The sequence below is a fragment of the Carcharodon carcharias genome, chromosome 1, assembly GCF_017639515.1.
Source record: "Carcharodon carcharias isolate sCarCar2 chromosome 1, sCarCar2.pri, whole genome shotgun sequence".
Lineage (NCBI taxonomy): Eukaryota > Metazoa > Chordata > Chondrichthyes > Lamniformes > Lamnidae > Carcharodon > Carcharodon carcharias.
In genome coordinates, this window is record NC_054467.1 from 93,235,099 (window position 1) to 93,260,818 (window position 25,720).

The window sequence follows — 25,720 nt, forward strand, 5'->3', positions numbered from 1 at the left end:
AGGTGGGGGTGTTGTTCCAAAGTAGGGTCTCTCGCGGACGCTGGCACCCTGAGGCCTAAGTCTGGGGGGTATTGGATCCGGCAGAGGCTAAGGTGGTTCCAGCAGGCCTGAGGTGGAGGGAGCGACGGGCAGACCTAAGGTTGCGATCGTGGAGGCCTGAGGTGGATGGGGGTGCGGTCAGTTAGGCCTGGGGGGTTGGGGCGGGGAGGTCCAGCAGGCCTGAGGAGGAGGTGGTTCTCCTGCCCCCCACTGCACTCCTTTGGTCTCGACCCTGCCCATGTTCCTCCAGCAAAGTGTCCCCTATGTTTTTCTCCCAGAGTTGGGCACCCTGCAATTTACAATGATCCAAAAATGGCATACTGCTTTAATTTGTACTTTGAGTTTTATGCACAAAATATCCTCTTGAATAGAGGAACTGACAGAATTTTTTAAAACCTTGTGTTTATAAAGTTTTATGAATGTGTCTCTGTATGCTAGTACATTACCAGTTTATAAAACATGATGTTGGGATGTCCAATGTTTTTCACAGCCAAGAAGCATTTTTGAAGAAACGTAGTCACAGTACTGTAGGGAAACGATAGAAAGAGCCCATTCGGCCCATCATGTCTGCGCCAACCGAAATAGAGAAAAATGAAACTAGCTGCTCCTTTTAGTGCCACTTTCTAGCACCTGGTCCGTAGCCTTGCAGGTCACAGCACTTCAGGTGCCAATCCAGGTATCTTTTAAATGAGTTGAACATGTCAACCTCCAACCACCAATTTAGGCAGTGAATTCCAGACACTTACCACCCTCTGGGTGAAGAAGATTTTCCATGTCCCCTCTAATCCTCCTACCACTCACCTTAAATCTATAGCCCCCAATAATTGACCCCTCAGCCACAGGAAACCCTATCCAGACCCCTCATAATGTTTGTACACCTGAATTAGGTCACCCCTCAGTCTCCTCTGTTCTAAGGAAAACAACCCTAGCCTATCCAATCTCTCCTCATAGCTGCAATTTTCTAGCTCTGGCAACATTCTTGCAAATCTCCTCTGTACTCTCTCCAGAGCAATTATGTCCTTCCTGTAATTTGGTGACCAGAGCTGTTGACGAGATTCCAGCTGTGGCCTAACCAGCTTTTATACACTTTCATCATTACATCCCTAATTTTGTATTCCATACTGGTCCAATAAACAAAGCATTCCATATGCTTTTTTTTACCACCGTAACCGCCTGTCCTGCCACCTTCAGGGACCCGTGGACATGCACTCCAAGGTTCCTCACTTTCTCGGTCCCTCTCCATATTCCCCCTTTTGACTATTCCCTTGCTTTGTTTGCCCATTACCTCTCACTTTTCTGGATAGAATTCCATTTGCCACTGTTCAGCCCACTCAACCAAACTATTGAACTATTGATATAATTCTGGAGACAACAGCTATCCTCTGCCATCTGCAAATTTTCCAATCATGCCTCCCAAATTTAAGTCTAGCTCATCAATATATACAACAAACAGCAAATGCCCCAACGCAGAACCTTGTGGAACGCCTCTGGAAATCACTTTCCATTCACAAACGCATCCATCAGCCTTTACCCTTTGTTTCCTGTCATTGAGCCAATTTTGGATCCAATTCGCCACCTTTCCTTGTATCCCATGGCATCTCACTTTTCTGACCAGTCTACCATGTGGGACCATGTCAAATGCCTTACTAAAATCTATGTAGACAGCATCCACTGCACTACCCTCATCAATCCTCCTTATCACTTCCTCAAAAAATTCTATTAAGTTAGTAAGACATAATCTTTCTCTAACAAAACCATGCTGACTGTCCCTGACCCACCCCTGCCTTTCCAAGTGACAGTTTATCCTGTCTCTTAGAATTGATTCCAATAATTTGCCATTCACCGAAGTTTGACTGACTGGCCCATAATTTTCTAGCCTATCCCTCGCACCCTTTTAAAATAATGGTACAAAGTTTGCAAGCCTTCAATCCTCTGATACCTTGCCTGTATCTAGTGAGGATTAGAAGATGATCGTCATTTCCTCCCTGGGTTCCTTTAACAGCCTGTGATATAATCCATCCTGCCCTGGTGATTTAACCACCTTCGAAGATGGTCAGTCCTTCCAGTACTTCCCCTCTCATGCTTGTTGTATCTAATATTTCACACTCTTCCTCTTTAAATAAAATGTCTGCTTCATCCCTCTCCTTAGTGAAGGAGATAAGGTACTCAGAGAACCCTGCCCACATCTTCAGCATCAACACACAAGTTGCCATGTACATATCTTTCCTTAGTTATCCTCTTGCTCTATTGGTAAAACATGTTTGGGTTTTCTTTGATGTCTGTCAACTGTTTTTTCATATCCTCTCTTTGCTTTCCTAATTTTCTTCTTCACTTCACCCCTACACTTTCTATACTCCTCTAGGATTTCTACAATACTAAGCTTTTTGTGACTGTCATAAGGTTTCTTTATCTGCTTTATCTTACCCTATATGCTCTGGATAACCAGATTTGGCAGTGTCACCCTTTTTCTTTGTGGGGACATGTCTACACTGCCCGTAAAATCTTGCTTTTGAATGTCTCCCACTGATTTGACACTGTTCTCCCTTCTAGGAGCTATATCCAGTCCACTTTCACCAGTTCCCCTTTCAACTTTGTTTGTCTTCCCCCAGTTTAAAACTTTTACTGCTGTTCTATCTTAGTCCTTTTACATAATAATGTTCAATCTAACTGTACTATGTTCACTATCTCCAAAATGGTCCCCCACTGCTACTTCAGTCACTTGCCTAGCTTCATTTCCTAATAATAAGTCTAGAATTGCACCCCCTCTTGTTGGGCTTGTTATGTGCCGGCTGAAGAAATTCTGTTGAATGCAGTTCAAGAATTTTAAGCCTTCTGTGCCCTTCACACTGTTTGTTCCCAATTGATAGTAAGGTAGTTGAAGTCTTCATCTATTACTGCCCCATTATTTTTGCACTCAGAAATGTACCTACATATTTGCTCTTCTTACTCTCTTCCAATATTTGGGATCTAAAGTCGACCTATAGTGTAGCTGCTCCTTTTTTATTTCTGAGCTCAACTCATATGGCCTCATTTGATGCTTAATTTAGTACATCATCCCTTCTCACAGCTGAAATTGATTCTTTAACCACTAATGCTACACCCCCACCTTTTTTTATTCCCCTCCCTATCCTGCCTAAAACTTTATATCCAGGGTTGTTGAGCTGCCATTTTTGTCCCTCTTTGAGCCAAGTTTCCATTATATCGATAACATCATGCTGCCATGTGTCTATCTGTGCTCTCAGCTCATTGGCTTTATTTGTTATCCTCCTTGCATTTTTTAAACACTGCCAAATTCCTGTGCTGTACACTTTTTAACATGTGCTGCTCCTGTCTTTCGGAGTGATTCACTAATTCTCCATTTCCCGTTCCCTGCCCTGAGTTTGCCTTCAGGTTTCCATCCTCCTGCCAATCCAGTTTAAACCCCCACCGACAACACTAGCAAATATTCCTGCAAGGGTATTCATCCCAGTCCCATTCAGATATAAAGTGTCCGGCTTGTACAAACCCCACCTTCCCCAGAACTGGTACCAATGCCTCAGAAACCTGATGCCCTTCCTCCTACACCAGCTTTCCAGCCACGTGTTCAATCATTCAATTCTCCTATTTCTATATCCACTAGCACATGGAAGTGGGAGTAATCCTGAGATTACTGCTTTGGAGGCCCTGCTTTTCACACTACTTCCTAGCTCCCTGAAATCTGCTTTCAGGGCCTCATCCCCTTTCCTACCATTGGTACCACTGTGGACCATGACCCCTGGCTAATCACCCTCCCCCTGAAGAATGCTCTGCAGTTGCTCCATGACATCCTTGGCCCTGGCACCAGGGAGGCGGCCTACCATCCTGCAGTCATGTCTACGATCGAAGAAACACCTGTCTGTTCCCCTAACTAATGAATCCCCTATCACTACTGGTCTAGCTTTCTTCTTCCTCCCCTCCTGTACAGCAGAACCACCTGTGGTGCTGCAAACCTGGCTCTGACTACACTCTTCCAAGGAACCAATGCCCTCTCCAGTATCCAAAATAGAAAACCGATTGGCGAGGGCGACCCCAGGGGACTCCTTCACTAGCTGCCTTGTTCTCTTGGACTGCCTGGTGGTCACCCATTCCCTTTCTGCCTCCAGACCCCTAAGCTGTGGTTTGACCACCTCTCTGAACGTGCTACCCATGTAGCTCTCAGCCTCATGGATGTGCCACAGTGAGCCCAGCCCCCACTCAAGCTCTGAAACCTGGAGCTCAGGTTCCTGCAGCTGGTGACACTTGCTGCATGTGATCGTCTAGGACATCGGTAGTGTCTGTGACTTCCCACATATTTCGGGACACGTATTCCACATGACCAAGCTATCCTACCATGACTTCAATTTACTTCCCTCATGTTAACTTTATTTTACTTTGGTTTACTTATACTACTTCATTTTACCTGGCCTTGACTTATCTTTACTTCCCCATTACTTGTGTTTCTTTCTTAAATCTAAATAGCTCCTTTAAAACAACTATGTTTTTCTAATTGCCAGCTACTTGAAGAACCTCCCTAACAACAGTTTCTCGCCAACCAGTGAAGTTGTGTTTCTCCTTGGATGTTTTCAAACTCGGCCCTCTCGTGCAGAGTTTCAACTCTTGATCTCCTGGACGCTGCGAAAGATAGAGAAAGAAAAGAAGAGAAAAAGCACCTTCCTCCCCTCCTCACCGAACTCCTTCACTTACCAAACGCATAGTAATTCCACTCTATCAGTTGCACTCCATGGCACAGCAAGCCCACAAACCAATGAGATAAATTGCCAGATAATCTATTTTAGTTATGTTGGTTGATGAATTAATATTGGTCAAAACATCTGGGAGAACTCATACTAATGCTGCAGAATGTTCTGGTTCCACCTAAGAGCGGAGACAGGGCTTCATTTTAACAGCCAATGCAAAAGGTGGAATCTTCGACAGTGCCATACTCCTTCAGTTCTGCAGCTTTACAATAAAGTGCCAGCCTGGATTAGGTGGAACAGGGCTTGAATCCACACCCTTCAGGAGAGAACGCTACCACTCATCTGTGTCTGCTCTAAAGTATTTACCGTACTATTCTGAAATATCGTGAGCTTTAATAATCCCATTGACCAACTTTGAAAATGTTTGAATTAAAGCAAAAAATGCTATTTCCATCAACTTGAAACACTCTCTCTCCACAGATGCTACATTACCTAAGCGTTTCTAGCATTTTTTTGCTTTTATTCAAACATCTTCAGTTTCAAGTTGTCAGAATGTGAAATTGTTTTGAACTCTGAATGTATGTTCTCATTCATCAGGGACTTTCAATATGTCTGACAAATTTAAGAATAGGTTTTGTTTTTTTTTGTAAAGTGAAAAATTGGTGTGCAATTAAATGGGTTGCATGCTATATACTATTATATTTATGCAGCTTAGAAAGGATCAGTTTCATTTTGATTTTACTTTTCCAGGCTATGGATAGATGTCCTGCTTTCTGTGCTCTTCGGCATATATGGAATTAAAGACATCACAAAATGAATTCAAAGACTTGACCAGTGAGATAAACTATGAATAAAGTGGCCATGGAACCTAATTCTACTCAATTCCAAGTTGGTTTTAAAGACTGCATAATCGGAGGACAATAAGTACAAAAGAAAGAACTCTAGTTGAAATTGTCATGAAAAGAGTAATTGATGTTGCAGATATTGTCCAGCAGAGGGTAGCTGTCATTCATAAAGCTGAATAAAGTCAAATAAAAATGGTCATACTGCTCCTTATTGTATAGACTCAAGTACTATGCATAGTGAAGAAGTGTAAACATTCAACAAGTCAGTCAAAAACTTGTATTCTGTACATTGCTAACATAAGATTGTTTTATATTACTCAACCTTTTTGTATAAACCACAATTTTGAGTGTTCACATAGAATCATTTTAAATATTCCTGTCTTGAATCCTATGCCAAGAAAATGTTAAACAAAGTTAATTACTAATTACTGAGAAAAAGTTAAAGCAGATAAAGCCTGTCTTGTTTTTTAATGATTTAATATGCTGATTTTTAAAGCTTTTATACCAGAAAAAAACTGAATTACCATAAAAGGAAAAGTTGCTGATAGGCAGTGTTTAATTTCAAATTAATCTGGCTAAAATCTAGTCTTATATTTTTGAGAAAAATGCAGTTGTGCAGGAAATGAAAATATTTTTAAAGTTTGGAGGCTTATCCACTGAACATAAATCAATTAATTTTTTTCATGGTTGATGAAAGGAAAATGACAGAAGCAGGAGAAAGGGTAAAAGATCTGAACCAAAATATTTCGGTGGTTTCAAGCGGCTTTTTTTTTTTAAAGTTGTTAACAGTTTTTTTATTTGTATGAGGAAATGCTTGTAAACAATGATGCACTTCCAGAGATTCTTGCCAAATCTCCAAGACATTGTCAACTGTCCAATAAATAGCATGGAATATTTTTACTGATATATGAAATAGCAAAGCATTATTTCAACAAGTCAAGAAATACAGAATTTAATGATAATAGACATAAATCTTTATCAGTGCTTTTGAGGAACTGGCAAAAACAAAACGTAACTTTTTTTATTTCTGAAACTTTAAATGATTTTATCATTTTCTGTATTTACATTTGTCAAATGAGTTTGCAGAAATCAGTTTTATTGATAAAACCAATAATTTGTGTAATTATGTGCAAGCTATAGACTAAGTCAAACATTTTGAAACAAGTAGTACTTGCCAGCTGTAAGTGTGTGCAGTTTGGAGTTTTTTAAAATCACTAGCTTACTATACAAATTAACTTCCAAAACTGCAAAAATCTAATCTCAGTGAAGTGATTTACCGAAGGTTAATTATGACTATATACAAATATACAAGTACTGTACATCGAGGACACATGGAGATCTCCAGACACAAATGCCAAAATTCTGAAAATTTGCTTTTGCCATTTTCTGGAAAAAGCCTTTTACAAAAAAAATTTCTGATGCATTAAGGAAAGATTCTATGCAGGCTGAGATCTGAGGTACTGTAACTTATTTTAATATGCTAATAATACTGCATGTAGATATTCTCCAACTTTTTCATAAAAATAATACCTTTTCAATATCTGAAGAATACTATGTATTAACAGTAGACTTCTGTTTTCCTGTTACTATGCACACGTTTATGGCAGTTGAATTCCTTTTTTAAAATTACATCTTAAACATCACCTGAAAGGCAGATCAATTATTTAACAATATTATTTCCATTTGTAACAAATGCTACAAATGCACTTTTGTATCAAAATGGATTTTCTTGTTCCAATTTGTTTTCTTTTCAAAGTATACCTTTATCCTTTGGACTACAACACCATTTGGCTCCAACAAAAAGTGAGGATATTTGGATATCTTCTTAATGTTGAATTTGGCTGCGCATTGAACTAACTTAGTTTATTATCAAAGGTGTCTTTGCATACAAGTATTTTACCCAGTTTCATTAACTTGCACAAATAGTTCAAAGCAAAGCCTTAAGAGTTTAGGATCATTGTGATGAACCACACACAATACTAAATGTATCCTGACTATAACATAATTTTATTGTGCTGTAAAAATATTGTATTAAAAACTCTTGTCTCCAAACACCTGATTGATGCAGCCTATGGAACAATTAAATACAAAAGGACCAATATAGATAAGGCCAAACTGTGGCTAGTACAGAATGTCTATTTATTTTTCTATGTAAAATGAGGGAATATTTGTAGCACACTGATTTTTATTATGCTTTGGATATATATTGTGGAGTAACTATTTACTTATTTGTACAAGGTTATTTCTAGTTTCATGTACTAATATCTTAGAGATAAAAGTGTTAAAACCTGAAGTAAAGAATTTTTCATCCTATTTTTTCTCAGTATGTTTACTTGTAAGGACATGTAATCAAGTATCAATAATGGAAGACCTACGCATCATGAACAACACTTGGCTGCAAATATTTATAAGAGCTAATTAAAGTTTAATGACATAAAAGCACACAAGGAAAGCACTTAGATGTATAAAATAGATGTGCCTTTTAGAAGTGTTAATTTTCTTAAGTCAATACCAAGCAAAAGAAGGAAACAGGTATGGTCAAAGAGGGCTTTAAGGAGGATCTTGCAGGTAAAAAGACAGGATTGGGATGTAAGAGCTTTCAGGCACAGCTGCCAATAATTGAGAAAAGGTAAGAATGATGTGCAAGATGGAGAGTGATGGTTTGGTAGTTGGGGAAGATTAGAGAGACCATGAAAGGATTTAAACATGAGATTGACTTTTAAATTTGAAGTTTTGGGAGACCAAGAGCAAGTATAGGCTAGCATAGTCGAGGGTTATGAGCAAATGGAACTTTATATTTAGAAGAGCTTATATATGACTGAAGGCTGTTGAAATGGTGACAACGGTTTCGTTAAGGGCTTCAATGGTTGATGGATTGCAGTAAGATCTGAGTCAGGTTATGTGGAATTGGAAGTGCACATTGAGGCTAAGTAGGACAACAAGATTGAAAATATTCTGGTTCAGCCTAAAACTGCTGGGGGGAGGGTGGAACTGGTGTGCAGGTATAGCATTTGCGTTTTGCCTTCCCAATGTTTTGTTGAAGGAAATTGTGGTGTATGTTAGATGTGCAGTCTGACAACACAAGTGAGTTGAGAGAGGTAGAACTGTATCATTAGTGTACATCGGGAAGTGAACCCCATGTTTGTGGTTGATATAGATGAAGGATAGGAGGGACCTAAGGATAAATCAGGAATGCCAGAGTTAACTATCGGGGCAGAAAGAGGAGCTATTACTGATGATGCTATGGTTATGACTGGATAAGGAAGAGTAGAAACAAATGAGTCCTAACAACTTGAACAATTGAGGTTACAGATTTTTTTTAAAGGAGGGGGATTTCATGGTACGTCAGGAGAGGGAACCGTTTACAATGTTGTGTTGATCAGGGGACAGGTTAAAGCAGGAGTTCTTGGAACAAGCTTTGGGAATTGGGAAGGCTGTAAAGGAGGATTTTAAAGGAAGTGAAGGGTGGAATAGAGTGAGGTTCTCACAGGAGGACTAGGTCCACACCTAGATACACTGGTCCCTTTCTGGTAATTGTGTTTTTTTTGGACCGAGCCAAAGCTCCTGTTAGCTCTTTGGATGTGCGTAAATCATTGACCTTATAATTATGCACATGTTAACAGCTATGCATATAATGCACCACCACATGATTGTGAAAGTAAAAATTAGCAGCATTTGTAGTGGACTTCAGTAGGCAAAAATGTCACTGCAAGGAATTGTTTTTGGCACTTTTGCTCCAGTTGCTTGGTTATACGTACAGGTAGGTAGGTTGAAGCAATACAGCCCATCTGCACGGGATAGAACAAACTTGAAATCGTTTAATAAAGCTGACTTCAATTATTCCTATTGTGTTACATCAGGTCACTTATCACAAGCACAAAGATTATAGCATATATACATAATATTTTTGTTGACAATCCGAGTGTTGTGAATGGAAGACAGCAGTAAATAACAGATAAGAACAAAAAACTGGATGCTGGAAATCCAAAATAAAAATACCTGGAAAAACTCAGCAGGTCTGACAGCATCTGTGGAGAGGAACACAGTTAAGTTTCGAGTCTGTATGCCTCTTCCACAGAACTAAGTAAAAATATAAGAGAGGTGAAATATAAGCTGGTTTAAGGGTGGGGAGGGGGGGGGTGGGACAAGTAGAGCTGCATAGAGGGCCAGTGATAGGTGGAGATAGCCAAAAGATGTCAGACAAAAGAACAAAGAGGTGGTGATGTTATCCAAGGTATGTGCTAATTAAGGGTAGAAAGGACAAGCAAGGTAAATAACAGAGTCAGTCAATCTCATAAACAATCAGAGGATCTTTTTATGGTTGTTGACTCAGGCTGCCACTTATATGATGATACCACCTAGGGTGTAACAGAACTGATATTAGTGCATTTCGTACATGTATTTCTTCAATATCTGCAGCAGATGGAGTCAACATTAGCTGTAGTGAGACTAGATTTGAATGGTTGGGCTCCTTTATTTTTGTGATAGAGTCCTCATTTGAGTATGTCCAAGCTGTAAGTGTTTTTACCATCTTCAGCAGGCCCTTTCATGACTGAGGAGTCCAATACAGGATTGGTATGAATGTCCATGTTGTCATTGGTACTTGTAGGAATTTCTGCAGCTGTGCCACCTCTGGCAAGTTTGGTGTGGATGTCCTCAACGTTATGAAACCCATTCATTTTGTGTCCCTATGCTATGTAAGCTTGTAGTCTGGAGATTGTAACATTTAAGGTACAAGATGTTCCAGGGCTGGTTACATTTGATCCTGCCTATTAATAAGGATGGGACCCTTTTGAAGTGTTGTGATAGCTGACCTGATGAGTCCAAGGGTGAGTGAACGCATCTTGGGGAGTCAGTTGAGTCCATCAGCCAGCCAGTGTCCCAGGTGAAGACAAAGATAAGGGACAGCAACAGGTCCCAGTTAATAAAAAAAAAATGAGCAGAGAAATGGACTGCAAGTTAGGGAAAGGGCTGCAGGGAGCAGACTTACTGCTGTGGGCTATCGGGGCAAAGGAACCCCTTTGGATTAGTGGTGTTCTGCTTGACCAAAATCTGAAATTGTGCTTGTAAATTGATGCTCCAGTCTACTCGGGAATCCAGCGCAATGAAATTTAGAAAGGCAAGATTGAAACCCTGCGAGGTGGGCTGTCACTAAAGCAGCCTGATTCCGAGGGACTGGTGGGGAGGATTCTAAGGTGAGATCTTTGAAGGTGAAGATTGGAAACTCTCATGAAGAAGATGGAGTTTCATTGAGATTGGTTGATTCACAGTGTGACTAATGTCTGGGTGGATTGTTGAGAAATCCATGGAATCTGTTTTGGTCGCATTTGGCTCTGTAGAGTGTGTTTGATCACAGTTTGCCTGTAAATTCACATGTATCTTATACTTGCCCTGAATGTTAGAATATAAGATAGATATTGTAAATTATTTTATCTTTGTAAAGTTTATTTTTGTTTGTTCAAAACCCGTGGAATCTTGTAGCTTTATTCTATTAGCAAGTGACTTAAATCTCAAACTTTATCTACTTTAATCAAAATGTTATTCAGCCCTAACCGGATGCCGCCCCATAACCCAGTGTCCATTTGCCTTCAGATGGTTCCCCATAGAAAATTTGCTTGGAAATTCTGTAATAATCCATGCAGGAGAAATGGCCTGTCTGTCTGGGTTGAATTTTCTTGAGGCTGGTCACCATACTATTGAATCCGGCCTTTGTGATTTTGCCCTCCCATTGGATCCTTATGATGGAGCTCAGGTGTCTTTAGTGGAAACATTCTAGAACTTTGCTGTGTGTCTCTAGCAGACCCAGGATTGTGCGCCATATAGCGGGGTGGGAAAGACAATGAGATAAAAACAAAAAACTGCGGTTGCTGGAAATCCAAAACAAAAACAGAATTATCTGGAAAAACTCAACAGGTCTGGCAGCATCGGCGGAGAAGAAAAGAGTTGACATTTCGAGTCCTCATGACCCTTAGTTCTGTCGAAGGGTCATGAGGACTCGAAACGTCAACTCTTTTCTTCTCCGCCGATGCTGCCAGACCTGCTGAGTTTTTCCAGGCAATTCTGTTTTTTTTTTGGGAAAGACAATGCCCTGTTAAGAGTTTGATTTTAGTCTTCAGAATAATGCCATTTGGTGTTTTCAGACATGATGATGAAGTCGGCCATAGGCAGAATTTATTTTCTGGATGCATGCACAGATATCTTCTTCAATAGTGGCATCCCAAGAGAGCAAACTATCAAGATATGAGAACTTTACTTGAGACTAGTGCCATTAATGGTTATGTCCAGCACGTTATAATGTGAGACTGGTGCTGGTGGAAACCTAATCTTGAGGCAGAATTTTATGCCCCCGTGGGTCAACACATGCCCCACCCGATCGGGCGTAAAATCATGTGAGATGACATTGGGCAAGCGTCCTGATGTCATCGTGGACTCCTGCGATATTTTGCTTGGCAGGCGCAGAGGTCTGAAGATGTCTGCTAAAAATTAAGTGGGAAATTAAGCCCGCTAATGGTGCAATTGCCTCTGATGTTTTGTGGCCCGTCCAACCTTACGGTTGGCGGGCGGGCACATTGGCCAGGCAGCCTCTACATTTTTCAGTAAGCCTCATCCAAGGGTGGGATGAAATCTCCGTTACAAAATAAAATAAAAATAAATATCTGTGGACAACATTTTTAAGGTATATTTTCAGGTGCTCGATTGTGATGCATAGACATGTTTTTGCAGATTTTTAAACCTTTATTTCATCATTTGAAGGTCATAGAGTTCAATAAGGAAAACCACTGATCTCATATGCAACTCACAAAGCCAACTGGTGCAGGCCATCTTTAAACAAACTTGAACCTGGTGCGATGAGATTCTTGGGCACCACTGACTTTTATCTTGAAGAACTTTATTAAAGAGGAAGTTTTACGCTAATCAGTATTCATGGAATGCAAATATATTGCAAGTACAAAAATGCCAAAGGCTGATATGGGACCCATGCCTGCAGTGATGTCATCGCCTGCCCTCTTCCCACCCCCACTCTGGCAGCACTGAGCTTTTCAGCAAGTGTTTCAGCCTGGCTGGCTGGCTGGTCATTAATTGGCCAGCTGGCGTGAAATCGTGGTTGGGGGCCGATCGCTGTCAGCGATCTGTTTCCCGGTCACTCCTGAGCCCACTGACGCATGCGCCCGGCAAAGGAAAAGCCTCCACAAGGAGTGGTCTTGGAGATGGCAAGGCAAAAGATACAAAGCAAATTATCAGATTGCTTTGTTTCATGATGTAGGAAAGCATCATGTATTTATATTAGTTGGCCATTTTTTTGGTTGAAGATCAAGAAACATGAAGATTAGGCAGGTTGCAAAATTTTGATTTCCTCACAGCGGGTTGAGATGCAGAAATAAAGTCAGTGGCGTGTTTGTGGTATGTTGGGTCTCATACCAGCCTTTGGCAGGTTTGTACTTGCAATATATTTGCATTCCATGAATACTGATTAGCGTAAAGCTTTCTCTTTAATTAAGTTCTACCTTCAAAATAAAGCCAGTGGTGCCCAAGAATCCCATCACACCCAGTTCAAGTTTGTTTAAAGGTGGCCTGCACCAGTTGGCTTTGTGCAGTTGTGTATGAGATCAGTGGTTTTCCTTGTTGAACTCTATGCCTTGAGGAGAGGAGCAAGAGAATGGCAGCTTGCATGGATGCTCAGGACCGGCAAGGGTGAGTCATTGGTGAGGTGGGGATGGTAGGAACAGTGGGGGTCTGGTGAGGTGGGGTGGGTGGTGGGGTTAGTGTAGAGCGGGGTCAGGGACAAGGAGGAGTGGAAGAGGGATCCAGGGGAGGACAAAAGGTCAGTTGGGGCATGGAGGAGTGAAGTGGGAAGGGCCTGGTGTCCTGGTGAGGTGAGGTGTGAATGGTGGTGGTGAAAGTCACTCAAGGTAAGAAAATGAGGGGCCTGTCCAAATGTGGATCTATCTCTCGGTGTCGATTGACAGAGTCCTTACAGGACTTTGAGTTCACCTACAACATTTCAATTATCCCCACAGTGAGTGATCTCTGAAAATGTCCTTTGTGATGCATTGATGAAAGGGCCAGCTTAGTCTGCAAGTTCAGCCAAATCCCAGAGTAGCAAGTACAACGTTAGACACTAACCTGAATGTTCATTAAATAAGTAACAAAAAAACCCACAACTTCGTTTCTTCCACAATAAAGGAAATATCCCCAACTCCCCTGTGACCACTAGTGTACGCTAACCACGAGACATGCCTGTACATTTAACTCTGAGCCATTCTCAACAAAAAAGATGATGCACACATTAATAAAGTGAAACCAATGTAATGTGAATTATTTACAAGTGAAATTTAAATTTGGAATAAAAAAATACCTGTACCATCTTTGTGCTCTCAATAATTCTTATGGTAATGGCAATGGAGTTGGGCTCCCCTGTTTGTCCAGGAGGATCTCAACAGCTCACCCATAGCTGCAGCATTGTTATTTGGCAGTGGGTTTCACCAATGAAAAGCATTCCCGCTGCAGAATCTCACGTGTTTCCCGTACACATTGCCAGCATTTTAAATGTTAATTATAATCGCGTGGGGGACAGGGGAAAAAATGAGTGGAAGTGGCGCACACTTACAGTACCACCATCGGCAACGGCACATCGTTAACAAAGTTCCGCCCAGAAACCTGACACAAATTCATCAAAGTTCTGAGAGGACTTGAAAGGATGGATACAAGGAGGATGTTTCCTCTTGTGCGGGAGACTAGAACCAGAGGACACATTTTAAAAATAAGATGCCTCCATTTGAAAACTGAGGTGAGAATTTTTTTCTCTCTGAGGGTCCGTTAGTCTGTGGAATTCTCTTTCCCAGAAAAAAGTGGAGGCTGGGTCATGGAACTTATTCAAAGTTGAGTTAGCTAGATTTTTGATCGACAAGGGAGTCTAGAGTTATGGGGGACAGGCAGGAAAGTGGAGTTGAGACCCCAATCAGATCAGTCATAATCTTATTAAATGGCAGAGAAGGCTCGAATGACCATCTCCTGCTCCTATGTCCTATGTTCCTAGGGCGGAATCGTCCCGGGTTTGCACAAAGTGCAATAGCAGGTGAGAAAAAAGCTGTTTTACCCGTCGGCTTCAATGGCAGGTTTTCACGTTGTATTGTCCCAGTTCTGCCTTATTAATTATGCGGCCACAGGAAACACGCTGCCTCGCTGGTGGGTGGCCTCTAATTTGCTCGCCATGCCGTTACCTCACCGCTTCCTCACGCAGTGATACCATATTTAAACTGCAGCCGTGTGCACTCTTCTCAATGCTTGCAGTCCAGGAGTCTCCGGTGAAGACATGGCTCCAAAAGCCAAGAAGAGTCCAGCACCCAACCCCTCCGATTGAGTGACACATCCCTGGGATGCCTTCTGTACACCATAGAGGCCTGCCATGATGATCTCTACCCCCACTCTGGCAACAGGAGGCTCATCAGCCTCACCACTCTGGCTTGGGAGGCAATGGTAGAGGTGCACACAAGATGTCGGCCATCCAGCGCAGAAAACAGATGAATGATCTCATCCGTGCCTAAACTCACATTATCACAAGGCCATCACATATTCGGTGGCATCTCACTCACTGCCAGCTCAAGGGACATCACAGCTCACTCTCATACCCACCATCATGCCTCATCTGCTCTGGAGACTGCCTCCTCAGCCCTCACCATCTTGACAGCATTTGCACAGATCAAATGTGCTCCTACATATACCCTGGGATACCCCGCTTCTCAAGTACAGCTCTCACCTTGCAGTTTCTTCCCTTGCCTGAGTCTATTTCTTCCCCCTTCCCCAAGCAAGCCCTAGCCCTGCAGCTGTTGAAAAGCCACCTCTTCCTTACAGCCAGTCTGGTAGGCAGAGACCTGCCCTTGAGCCCCCCCTAAAATTGATGTGGTGCTGCCTGTGAAGCCCGGAGCTGATGACCACGAGTGCTGCCTGAAGCAAGTTAGGCAAACAAACCTCAAAGTCCAGAGCGAAATGCAGCTCACCAGGTGCATATCGCTTATGTACAGCTGTGAAACACGTCAGCGTGCAATCACAGTGATGCACCTGGATGATCCAGCAAGGGGGGATGGTTCCAGCGAGCAAGGCTTATAATGAGACACTAAAGTATTGAAATTAGGTTCCTGACATGTGGCAGCAAGATAAGTGGCCCACCATTGAGGGATGGAGCGGTCAATTGCAATCTGGTTTCACGGCGGCAAGAAACTGACTTTTGGTCTTCCATCATATTGTCATCCTCCGTTTGCCATGACACCCTACCCCAATAGGGCTGGAAAATTCCAGCCTATATCTCCAATTTTAAGATAAATGAATTAATGTGGTTATTCGCAGACTCACTATGTAATGAAGACGCTGGACAAACACTGGTCTTTATGAAAACTAAGACATGGACGTAAGATCTGACCTCGAGCTGAAGTGAGAGTAACAGCTCTTGATATCAAGGCAGCATTTGACAAGTGTGGCATCAAGGTGCGCTAGCAAAACTGGAGTCAATGGGAATAAGGGAGAAAACTCCACTGGTTGGGGTCATACCTAACACAAAGGAAGGTGGTTGTGGTTGTTGAAGGTCAATTAACTCAGCTCCAGAACATCACTGTGGGAGTTCCTCAGGGTGGTGTCCTAAGCCCAACCTTCTTCAGCTGCTGTGGCTGCGAGAGCAGGTTGGAGGCTAGGAAATCCGTGGTGAGTAACTGATCTCTAAGCTCTCCAAAGCCTTTCCACTATCTAAAATGCACAAGTTAGGAGTGTGATGGAATACTCTCCACTTGCCTGGATGAGTGTAGCTCCAAAATCACTCAAGAAGCTCAACACCATCCAGGACAAAGCAGCCCATTTGATTGGCACCCCATCCATCACCTTAAACATTCACTCCACCACCGACTCTCAGTAGCAGCAGTGTTTATCATCTACAAGATGCACTGCAGCAACTCACCAAGGCTCTTTCGACAATGCCTTCCAAACCCACGATCTCTACTACCTAGAAGAGCAAGGGCAGCAGGTACATGGGAACGCCACCACTTGCAAGTTCCCTTCCAAGCCACACACCATCCTGACTTGAACTATAGCACCATTCCCTCACTTCACTGAGTCAAAATCCTGAAAATCCTTAACAGTACTATGGGTGCACCTGTACCATATAGACTGCAGTGGTTCAAGGCAGTGGCTCACCACCACCTCCTCAAGGGCAATTAGGAATGGGAAATAAATGCTGGCCTTGCCAGTGACACCCACATCTCATATAAGAATAAATAAAAAACTGATAAAAACATTGGGCAGAACATTCATTCACAGATGCCGATCCTGTGGTCCACATGAAAGACAGCTGTGGAACAAGGAAATGCTGGCAGTGGGATCCTTAGGGAAATTTTGAAGGAGGCGGTTAATTAAGATTTAGTCTCTGAGAGCCACATCCAGTTAAAGGATGGTGGGGGGATTCTGCACCCGGGAGGGCCAACGAGAGTGCCCAAGGCTCTGGGTAGCTGGCAACCCCATTGGGAGAAGTGGGCCTTGCCGCTATAGGTAAGAGACCAACACAGTGCCTCAAGATGGAGGCACCCTCTAAAGTCTTCTCAATGTTTAAAAATAAAGTGAGGCTGCCAAACCAGTATTGTGGAGGGCTAAGATCTGCAGCAACAGCTGTGGACCTCAGGCAATCAACACTGTGCCCCGGTTGGGGGGGGGGGGGGGGTGACATCAAATGAGACATCGCTGGGTCTCGGGTCTGCTGCCAGACAGGTGCCTCCATCCACCTGACAGGTTTTGGCCTCAACAAGGGGTCCCTATAAGGTATGCCATTAGGAAATCTCCAGATAATATGTTAGCGTAGAAAGGCTGTCATCATCTTGTTTTGTGTGCTCTGCCTGAAGGTAGGTTCTTGGCTCATTGTCTGCTGATGCTTCATGTCGAGCTGTTTTCTTAAGGTTTTTGTCAGCGGTGGTTTGCCATTGCCTTCCACACTCAGGGACATGAGGAGGAGGCAAGTGCCAAGTCTACTTCAGCTGGAACGGGAATCAGACCCACACTGTTGGCATTATTCTGAATCACACGCTAACCAAGTAGCCAGCTGAGCTAACTGCCCCCAGAGCCAGACCGTGTCTGATGAGTGCCCTCAGCAGAAACTTTAATTGGCTACCTGATGTGGACTCCCTGAAGCAACCTCCCTCAAAAAAGGCTAGGGGGGAGGGGGTGACATGCTGACCAACAGGGATGAGCGGTAGCCTGAAATTGCATAGCCACCTTCGAGTCTGCCTGTAGTCTGCCATGGTATGAAAATTCAGCCCATTATCTTTAGTAGGTTGAAATGCATTTGAACAAACAATAAAAGCCTGCAAGGCTAAGGGTTAGATGTTAAAAATGTATATCCTCCTGAAGGCAACATGTTCCTTGCCCAAGTCTGCCAATTAATTGTTTCAAGAAGTGCAAGGAACTTTGAGATTTCAACACTCAATCACTACTTCAATATCAGAATTCATATTCAACGAGAAAACCGTGGCACTGCTGAATGTGCCCACAATACAGTCGCACACCATTTCTAAGGTCACTACAGTTTACTCAAAAAAATTGAACACAGCTGCTTAAAAGCATCTATTAAATTCCCGCCAACCAGTGTTATTTACATTATTTAGTTTAAATTATGACCAATTTTGTAGCATCTCATATTACATAGAAATTATCCTCTTTTCCCAAATGAACCAAAAATAATTCTAAGTCATATCAATATATTATTCAATCTGCCTCATTCCTACCGTCAGTGTTCCCACCATCATTCAATGCATTTATATCCATTATTCATACCAACTTACTGAGCTAGCCCATGGTGCATAGTAAATGCACAAGTTGTACCTTTTCTATTTTTACCTTACTTGAGTATATATTTAAGGATTTTGTTTTCTATGAATTAGCTATGGAAATTTTTAAAAATGTGGTTATTGCCTCTTCTGGGCATTTACATGGTTCTTGATGGATGGATTGTATTGGGGGTCTCAATATTTAATGCAACACGATTATTAGACAGGTTTAAAGGACCAGCTGGTCTTTTTCCATCTTTTTTGTTCACATTTTCAAAAATGTCGCTGTAAATACTTTTGATTTTCTGGTAGAATTTTGTATATATTTAGATGAGGGTGCCCTGTAGCTCTGGGAAATGGGAACACTTGTTTCTACTTTTATCACTAGGTGTCAGCATGAGCACCATAACATGGAACAGCGGGTGAGTAATGCATGAACTAAACTTACTTACATTTGTAGAGGTAGCTATCACATAGTAAGATTTATTAATCAAAAAGAAGTAGCTTTTTTGTTTTAAAAATTGTCGTTTAAAATTAAATATTCAGATATAAGCATTTAACCTCCAAAAGCAGGCAAGTTAATTTTAGATCGTAACTGGAACCAGACTCCAACGAACCCACTTCTGAGTTTACTGTGAGTAACCTATTTGCTGAAAGTAGGGTTCTTAACTCATAAAATTGGAGAAGTACTTGTCGCAGCACTTACAACCTCACTGATGTCTTCAAAAGTTGTGTCTATCTATCTTAAAATTTAGCATCAGCAGCACAACTTTCCCGGAGCCCAGGAAATTAGCCGAGAATGGAGGCAAGATTGCATATCACAGTTCAGGTGGGTTATTAAACTTGCAATCGCCCCACTGGATAACACCTCACCGACTACAGCTGCTTCCTCAGGCTTGGGTTTTTTGCCAAGTTAGGTTGATTCCGGAGCCCTTGAAAAATGGCAGGCGGGTCCGGGTTCCAGACCCTGTTCCTGGGCTGTCTGATTTTCAGGAGTGCCTTTAAAGGTGCAGACTGGTTCCTGCCAAAAGCCGCACCTTGCACTCCTGACCTAGCCAGCTCCATTGCCAAGATAAACATGCCCTACTCCTTCCCCATTTTCATGGAGTCGGGCCAGGTTTTTAAAAAGTCGTGGTTCACGGCTCCTCAGAGAATGTTGAAGATGTGCTTCAGGTGCCTACATAGATCTGAAGGCAGCTTTCAGTATTCACGAGCATGGGTGTCTTTTCACTTAGAAGGCAATAAAAGTATCAATCCCCTTAAAGTATAAATAACAAAAACCACAAACTCAAAATGACTTTTTTAGTAGAAAGTCATGAATGAATTGCTTTTTTCAAAGCTTTTTTTAAACACATGGCATTACTATCGGGTTCATTGGCTCTATACAGTATAGTCGGTCGGTGGGCATTTAGTGCCATAGCTTGGCATAGGAGGTATGAGGGGCCATGGGTATGGGTGGAAGGGTATAGCTTGGCATAGGGGCCATAGGGGGTGAGTGGAGGACATGAGGCAGTATGGGTGGGGTATGGGGAGTGTTTGGAGGGTGACGGAGTGTGAGGGGTGAGGGCTGTTGGGCCATTGTGTTTCAATTTTAACTGGGACGAAGTTCCTCTGCATCAAGGTGGGTATTTTAAACATCTGCCTCTGCACCTGGCAGCCTCTGTGGGTGCCTCCAAACTATTTCCCAGGTCAGCTGGCCTGACTCCAGCCCACACATGCCCTGCCCTCTCCAGCAGTGAGGATCCTGCCTTTGTGGGCGCTTTCTCCTGAGGCATGTGAGCTGAGCCGGGAATTTTCTCAACTCCTACCCTGCTCAAGACTGAAAATTCAGGCCTCGGTTCCTCTGACAAAGGTTTGCCAGAGAGTTCTTGTGTTGATGCAGTTTTTTCTAAGCTGTGGAGACTTTCAAACTGGTAAGATCAAGTTAGGGTGCACACTGGATGTGTTTGAGTGCATATCAGAAGATACAGACCATCACCATCTCATGGCAGCGATGACCTGTTGTTGGGGTCAGGGGTCAGCACATGCACAGGAGAGGGGCCAATGTTGAAGGAGTTACTACCCACCTCAGGGTTGTACAAAAACTCAGCTTCCTTGACTCCTCCAAAGAGCAGTGTTTCTGCAAGCAGAGATTATTGTGTCAGGTAGTGCCTGAGATTTGCAAACCTCTTAGCAAAAGATCTACTCTCTGGTATATCATGGCAGACATCCATTACCTGGAGCTGTAAAAGCAACTACTGTCCTTAATTTTTTTGTCCCTGGTTCTTTCCAGGGTGCTACGGGAGACTTATTGAGGGTCTCACAGTCCCCTACCACATAAATGTCATAAGATGAATGGATTGTTTGCCAGGACTGAGGATTTATAAACTTGCTCTGTGATGACGAAAGCCTGAATCAGTAGACAGATCCTAGAATCAGATTTGCCTCTCTGACTGGATTTCCACAGATTCAGCGTACCATTTAATGAACATACATGACAATCTGAGCATCGCCACAGCAACCAGGAGTTTTTCTAAATCATAAGGGATATTCATCCATCAATGACAAGAAGAAGCTCATGGAGATGTTTTCTACATTCCTGAGAGCTGATGTGTTGCATTCATATTGCGGCAGCCCAACATTTTAGACATTTCTGTTTCAGGAAGCAGACTAAAGTGCTGGTTCAAAGGTAAGAAAGGATCCCCCCTTCAAATTTAGATTCCTGTGAGGAGCCCCATCCATAAGATGCAGGAGCACCACATTGAGAGCCACAGGACCAGCAGGTGTGTAATAGGACAAACCTTCAGAATGTTGAAGATGTACTTCAGGTACCTAACTAGACCCAAAGGTGCCTTTCAGTATTCGCCAACATGGGTGTCCAGCATAGGTGTGATATACTGCACAACATTGTGCAGCAGAAAAGATTACAGGTGTAAGTGAATAAAAGCACTCATCCTCAGATGAAGAGAAGGATGAAGATGAAGTTAAGGTGCCTATTGACAGAACAGATGCATACATTGCTTTCCAGGATACCCAAGTAGCCCTAAGGTTTGGCTAATATTGTCTCATACACAGGAAAACTTAAAAAATAAAACCATCCAGCTCATTCCCATCGCCAGAACCAAACCCCAATCCCTTTTGCACTATAACAGATAATCAAATATGCATCTACCCAATCCACATGCACCCATTAGACTACTTCCCGCATTGATGTTCACCATGAATGAGACAAGTGAAAGTGAGTTGGCCTTCTGGATGCAATAATGGGTAAGTCAGTAAAATTGTGCTGATCAATAGATTTTATGTGGCATAATTAAAAAAAACTTAACGTAACAATTATCAAACATCCATGTCAATGCCTTTGGTTAATTATAATTTCTTTAAATTATGTTTTCTTATGGTGCATATCACATGGCTTCAGCAGAGCAGGTCAATGATCTTTAACCTGAATAAGGTGAAACATTGGGCGGAATTTTCTGAGCCCGCTGGTGGTGGGCGTGATAGGTAGAGTGCACAGAAAATATGGCATGACCTACTTCATGAAGGCAGGTTGCAATCATTCACTCAGCCTACCGATGCCGGGCCACGTTTCCCACCATTGGTCGGTGGGGAGCTAATTGTAATACATCAGCATATAATTAAAAGGCCATCCTGCCAGGCTCTTGGAACCCCGCCGTTTCATCCATTCATCTCATGGGAAAGCACACTGACGTGTTTCACAACTGCACAGGCGACGTGCACTTGGCAGCCTTCACTTAGGGGACCTGAGGTGAGTGAGCAGCAGCGTTCTCCACAGCTCGCCTGTTGTTTACAGGCCTCAGGGGTGCCAGGGAGGCCAGGGTCAACTGATGCCTGGCCCCAGAGGTGATCGGTGAGGGGGGAGTGCCCGGGGTCAAGTGCTGGCCAGCCTCGGAAACGACTGCTGAGGAGTGGAGTTTGTCCGGGAACAAGTGCTGGCCAACCTTGGAGGCAACCGTTGTCGGTGAGGGGTTGGGGTCAAGTGCTGCCCTGGCACTGCATCCTGCACACAGGCAACCAGGGTGGGGGTCAAGGTAAGCAAGGGAAATGGCCACGCTTTAGGGACACCTGTATAAACTTACCATGCCTCTTCAACTGAGACAGATCATGCGCAGCTACAGTGATATGATTGGGGTCGAGCTCCTAGCTTGTCCGCCCATGCAAGCAACCCGGTGGCACCAAAGGGCCACCAAGTGCTCCATACCTTATTCCCCCTCTCCCGCACCCCCACCTCCATCCAACACAGATTTTGAGTCCGCCACCACTTTATTGGACTGCAGAGCAGTTGGACTGCACACGTTGTACAATCTCCTCGCCAATGCTGGCCATGTAGCAGTCACTACTGGAGGCGCTCACAGCCCCTTGCAATCTCAGCATCCTGGTTTGGACCAGTGTCCCCCATGCCGCAGGCTGACAGGGCAGCCATGCAGCATGCTCATCTCTGGCCATCCGAGGGGTGACCAGCACTCTCCGGGAAGCATTAAGGGGCGGTCACACAGGGCCAGGAAAGGTGCTAAGAGCTTAGCTAAGTGCTAAGACAGCCATGATAACCACGTCTCTCTCTCTTTCATGCTGCAGGAGGACCACATCAGGATCATGGATCCTGGTGACCTAGCTGTATGCCTGATGGCCTACAGAGACCGTTGAAGATGGGGGAGAGAGTGACTGAGACTCCTGGCTGCGTGAAGGCAGGAGCAGCAACCTCAGGAAGAAGGGGCAGCAGGGGCTCCCGCACACACTGATCAGGAGTGACAGCGAGCCATGGCTGGTTGGCGCCTAGTGACACCCAGGGTCTATAGACACCGCCTGCCATTCCTGCAGATGACTGAGGATCAGTGTCACCAATGACAGCGCATGTCTAGGGAGCTGGTGGCTCACATCTGCCACTTACTGCAGGACTTGGCGCTGAGGAGACACGGAGGGCATCCAGTGCCAGTGGCTGTGAAAGTGACCGCGGCGCTCAGTTTCTATGCCATTGGCTCCTTTCAGGGCTCCACAGGTGACCTCAGTGGAATATCACAATCCACCACCCACAAATACACCCAGGAGGTCACAGATGCCATCTTCTCTATGGCACATATGCATTTCACCCAGGACTGGGACAGCCAGGATGCAAGGGCATTGGATTCGCCCTGATCTCGGGATTCCCACAGGTGCAGGGTGTGATTGACGGCACTCATGTGGTTCCCAGGTCTCCAACACTACACTCTGTGGACTTCACCAACTGCAAGGGCTTCCACTCACTGAACATGCAGCTGGTGTGTGACCACCAGAAACGCATCCTGCAGGTATGCGCATGGTTTTCAGAGAGTGTGCACGACGTCTACATCCTGAGTCACTCGCAGATCCCTGCAGTCTTCCAGGGCTGCAGTGTTGGCTCCTTGGGGACAAGGGCTCCCTGCAGAGGCCGTGGCTGATGACACCCATGTTGCGGCCTCAGACTGCAGCAAAGCAGCGTTATAATGAGGCTCATGTAGCAGCTCGCAACTTGCAGCAGACCATCGGGATGCTTAAGATACAGTTCCAATACTGGGACCGGCCTGGTGCAATACAGTCCATAGAGGGAGTTGTGCATTGTCTTCGTCTACTGCGCCCTTTACAACCTGGCACTGCACCGGGGTGAGGAGCTGGCTGAGGAGGAGATGGAGGAGCTGGAGGTCTTCTTGGATGAGGTGGACGCCGATGGCGATGAGGGGGAGGAGGTCTTCGGTGGTGACAATGATAGGGATGAAGAAGGTGTGCTCAGGAGACCCTCATAGCTGCCAGATTTGTGGAGGATGATGACGACATGCAGTGAGGTGTCCCCATAAATCCTCACATTGCAGCTGTGTAGATTTGGCAGCAGCCTGGCTTCAGGCAGCGCCAATACCCTCTGTGAGAATGCTCCTGTCATGGAGATGCAGTGGAGGCCCTAATAGTCGCTCAATTGCAGGAGGATGATGACAACATGTAGTGAGGACACTCCATAGATGTTCACATGGCCTCTGAGAATGTCTGACTCCTGTCTGACTGAGGGCAGCTCATTTGTGCTCCATGATCAGGGCTATCTCAGAGACGCAGCCATGAAACTTTAGACTCATCTGATGCTGTGCCCACCTTCAGCACTTCAGCCCTTCAGGAGCTGGTGCACAGCACCACTTCACAGATACTGGTGTGATGGGGGCCAGCCCCACCTTAAAGGTGCTGAGAGCACACAGAGAGTGTGAGAGAACTCTGTGGTGCCTGCCCACTACATTCTGGCAGCAATGACCAGCACTGCTGAGGTGCAGGCATCAGTATGCTTCCAGAGAGTATGAGGCTGGACCATCACTGTGGTCTGAAGGCTGCAGAGAGCACAGGGAAGAGGCCCTGGACTGAGACATCCTGTGCAGAAAGGTTTCACATCTGAGTGACAAGAACATCTGAACAAGGAGCCACAGGCTTGCTGTGGAAAAGGTGTGTTTCGCGGGAGTGAATATATAATGAGGTGGACTCGGGATGATACGGCGTGAAAATCCACCATTTTTGTTGTCAAGTAGGACTCCGTTTTACCTGGCCCGCAACACTCGCTTAGTGCATTTCTGGGAAGATTCCGCCCATTAACTCAGTTTCCCAACCTATAAATGCTGCCTGAGCTGCTGAGTGTTTCCAGCATTTACTGTTTTTATTTCAGATTTCCAGCATTTGAAGTCCTTAGCTTTTGTGGAAGTAGAGGCAGGTTTTTCTGATCCCTGTCCTGACTGATGGGGTGCTTTTATCCTGCACCCCTTGGGTTTAGGAAGCCTGAGGTCCCGTCAAGAACCACTCCATCTGCATCTGTGCACAAGCAAACTCGGCGAGTGGGAGGTGAGGCAGTATGATGGAGGAGGTAGCAGGGATAAGGAAAATAAGATCAAAGAGGGATTTGAACCAAGGATGAGAATTTTAAAATCAAGGCTTTGTTGGGCTGAGGGTTGGGCAAACTGATGAGAAATGTGAACTCTTTGAGTAGAGTCCCCACTTCCATGTTCTCTTTTGCCATCATCCTTCTCCTGAGCCAGTCCCATATCACACTCACCAAGGCAAATTGGAAAAGTATAATTAGAAATAAAGCAATTCCATGACCTCAGTATAAAAATGTTACAGCCTCATTGTCATTTTTGTAGAGTTCTCAGAAATAATTTTTTTTTCAATCAAACAAATATTTCCATGAATGTCTCCATGGAACAACTAATATAAAAAGACTTCTTTAACTTATAAAGATTTCCATATCATTTTGTTTTACTGTGGAAGGGGAATGATTAATGAGCCTGGAATTGGCTATGTGGTGAAGGTCAGTGATGCATTGTTAGGCCATGGATAAGGTACCTTCCACCCTTTTCAAGGT

The 25,720-nt window shown here is 43.9% G+C and overlaps 1 protein-coding gene across 5 annotated transcripts in view; it reads left to right on the top strand.

Moving 5' to 3' along the window:
• The window catches only part of LOC121277970 (inactive ubiquitin carboxyl-terminal hydrolase 53-like), a 124,366-nt gene extending 116,475 nt beyond the window's left edge, over window positions 1-7,891 (top strand). For all 5 annotated transcript variants that reach the window (XM_041187901.1, XM_041187920.1, XM_041187910.1 and 2 more), the window contains one exon: window positions 5,484-7,891. Coding sequence is in view for 1 of the 5 variants with exons in the window: in XM_041187920.1 (XP_041043854.1) it covers window positions 5,484-5,494 (11 nt within the window). In the remaining 4 variants the exon portion in view is untranslated. The remainder of the gene's footprint in view (window positions 1-5,483) is intronic.
• Window positions 7,892-25,720: the final 17,829 nt, after the last annotated feature.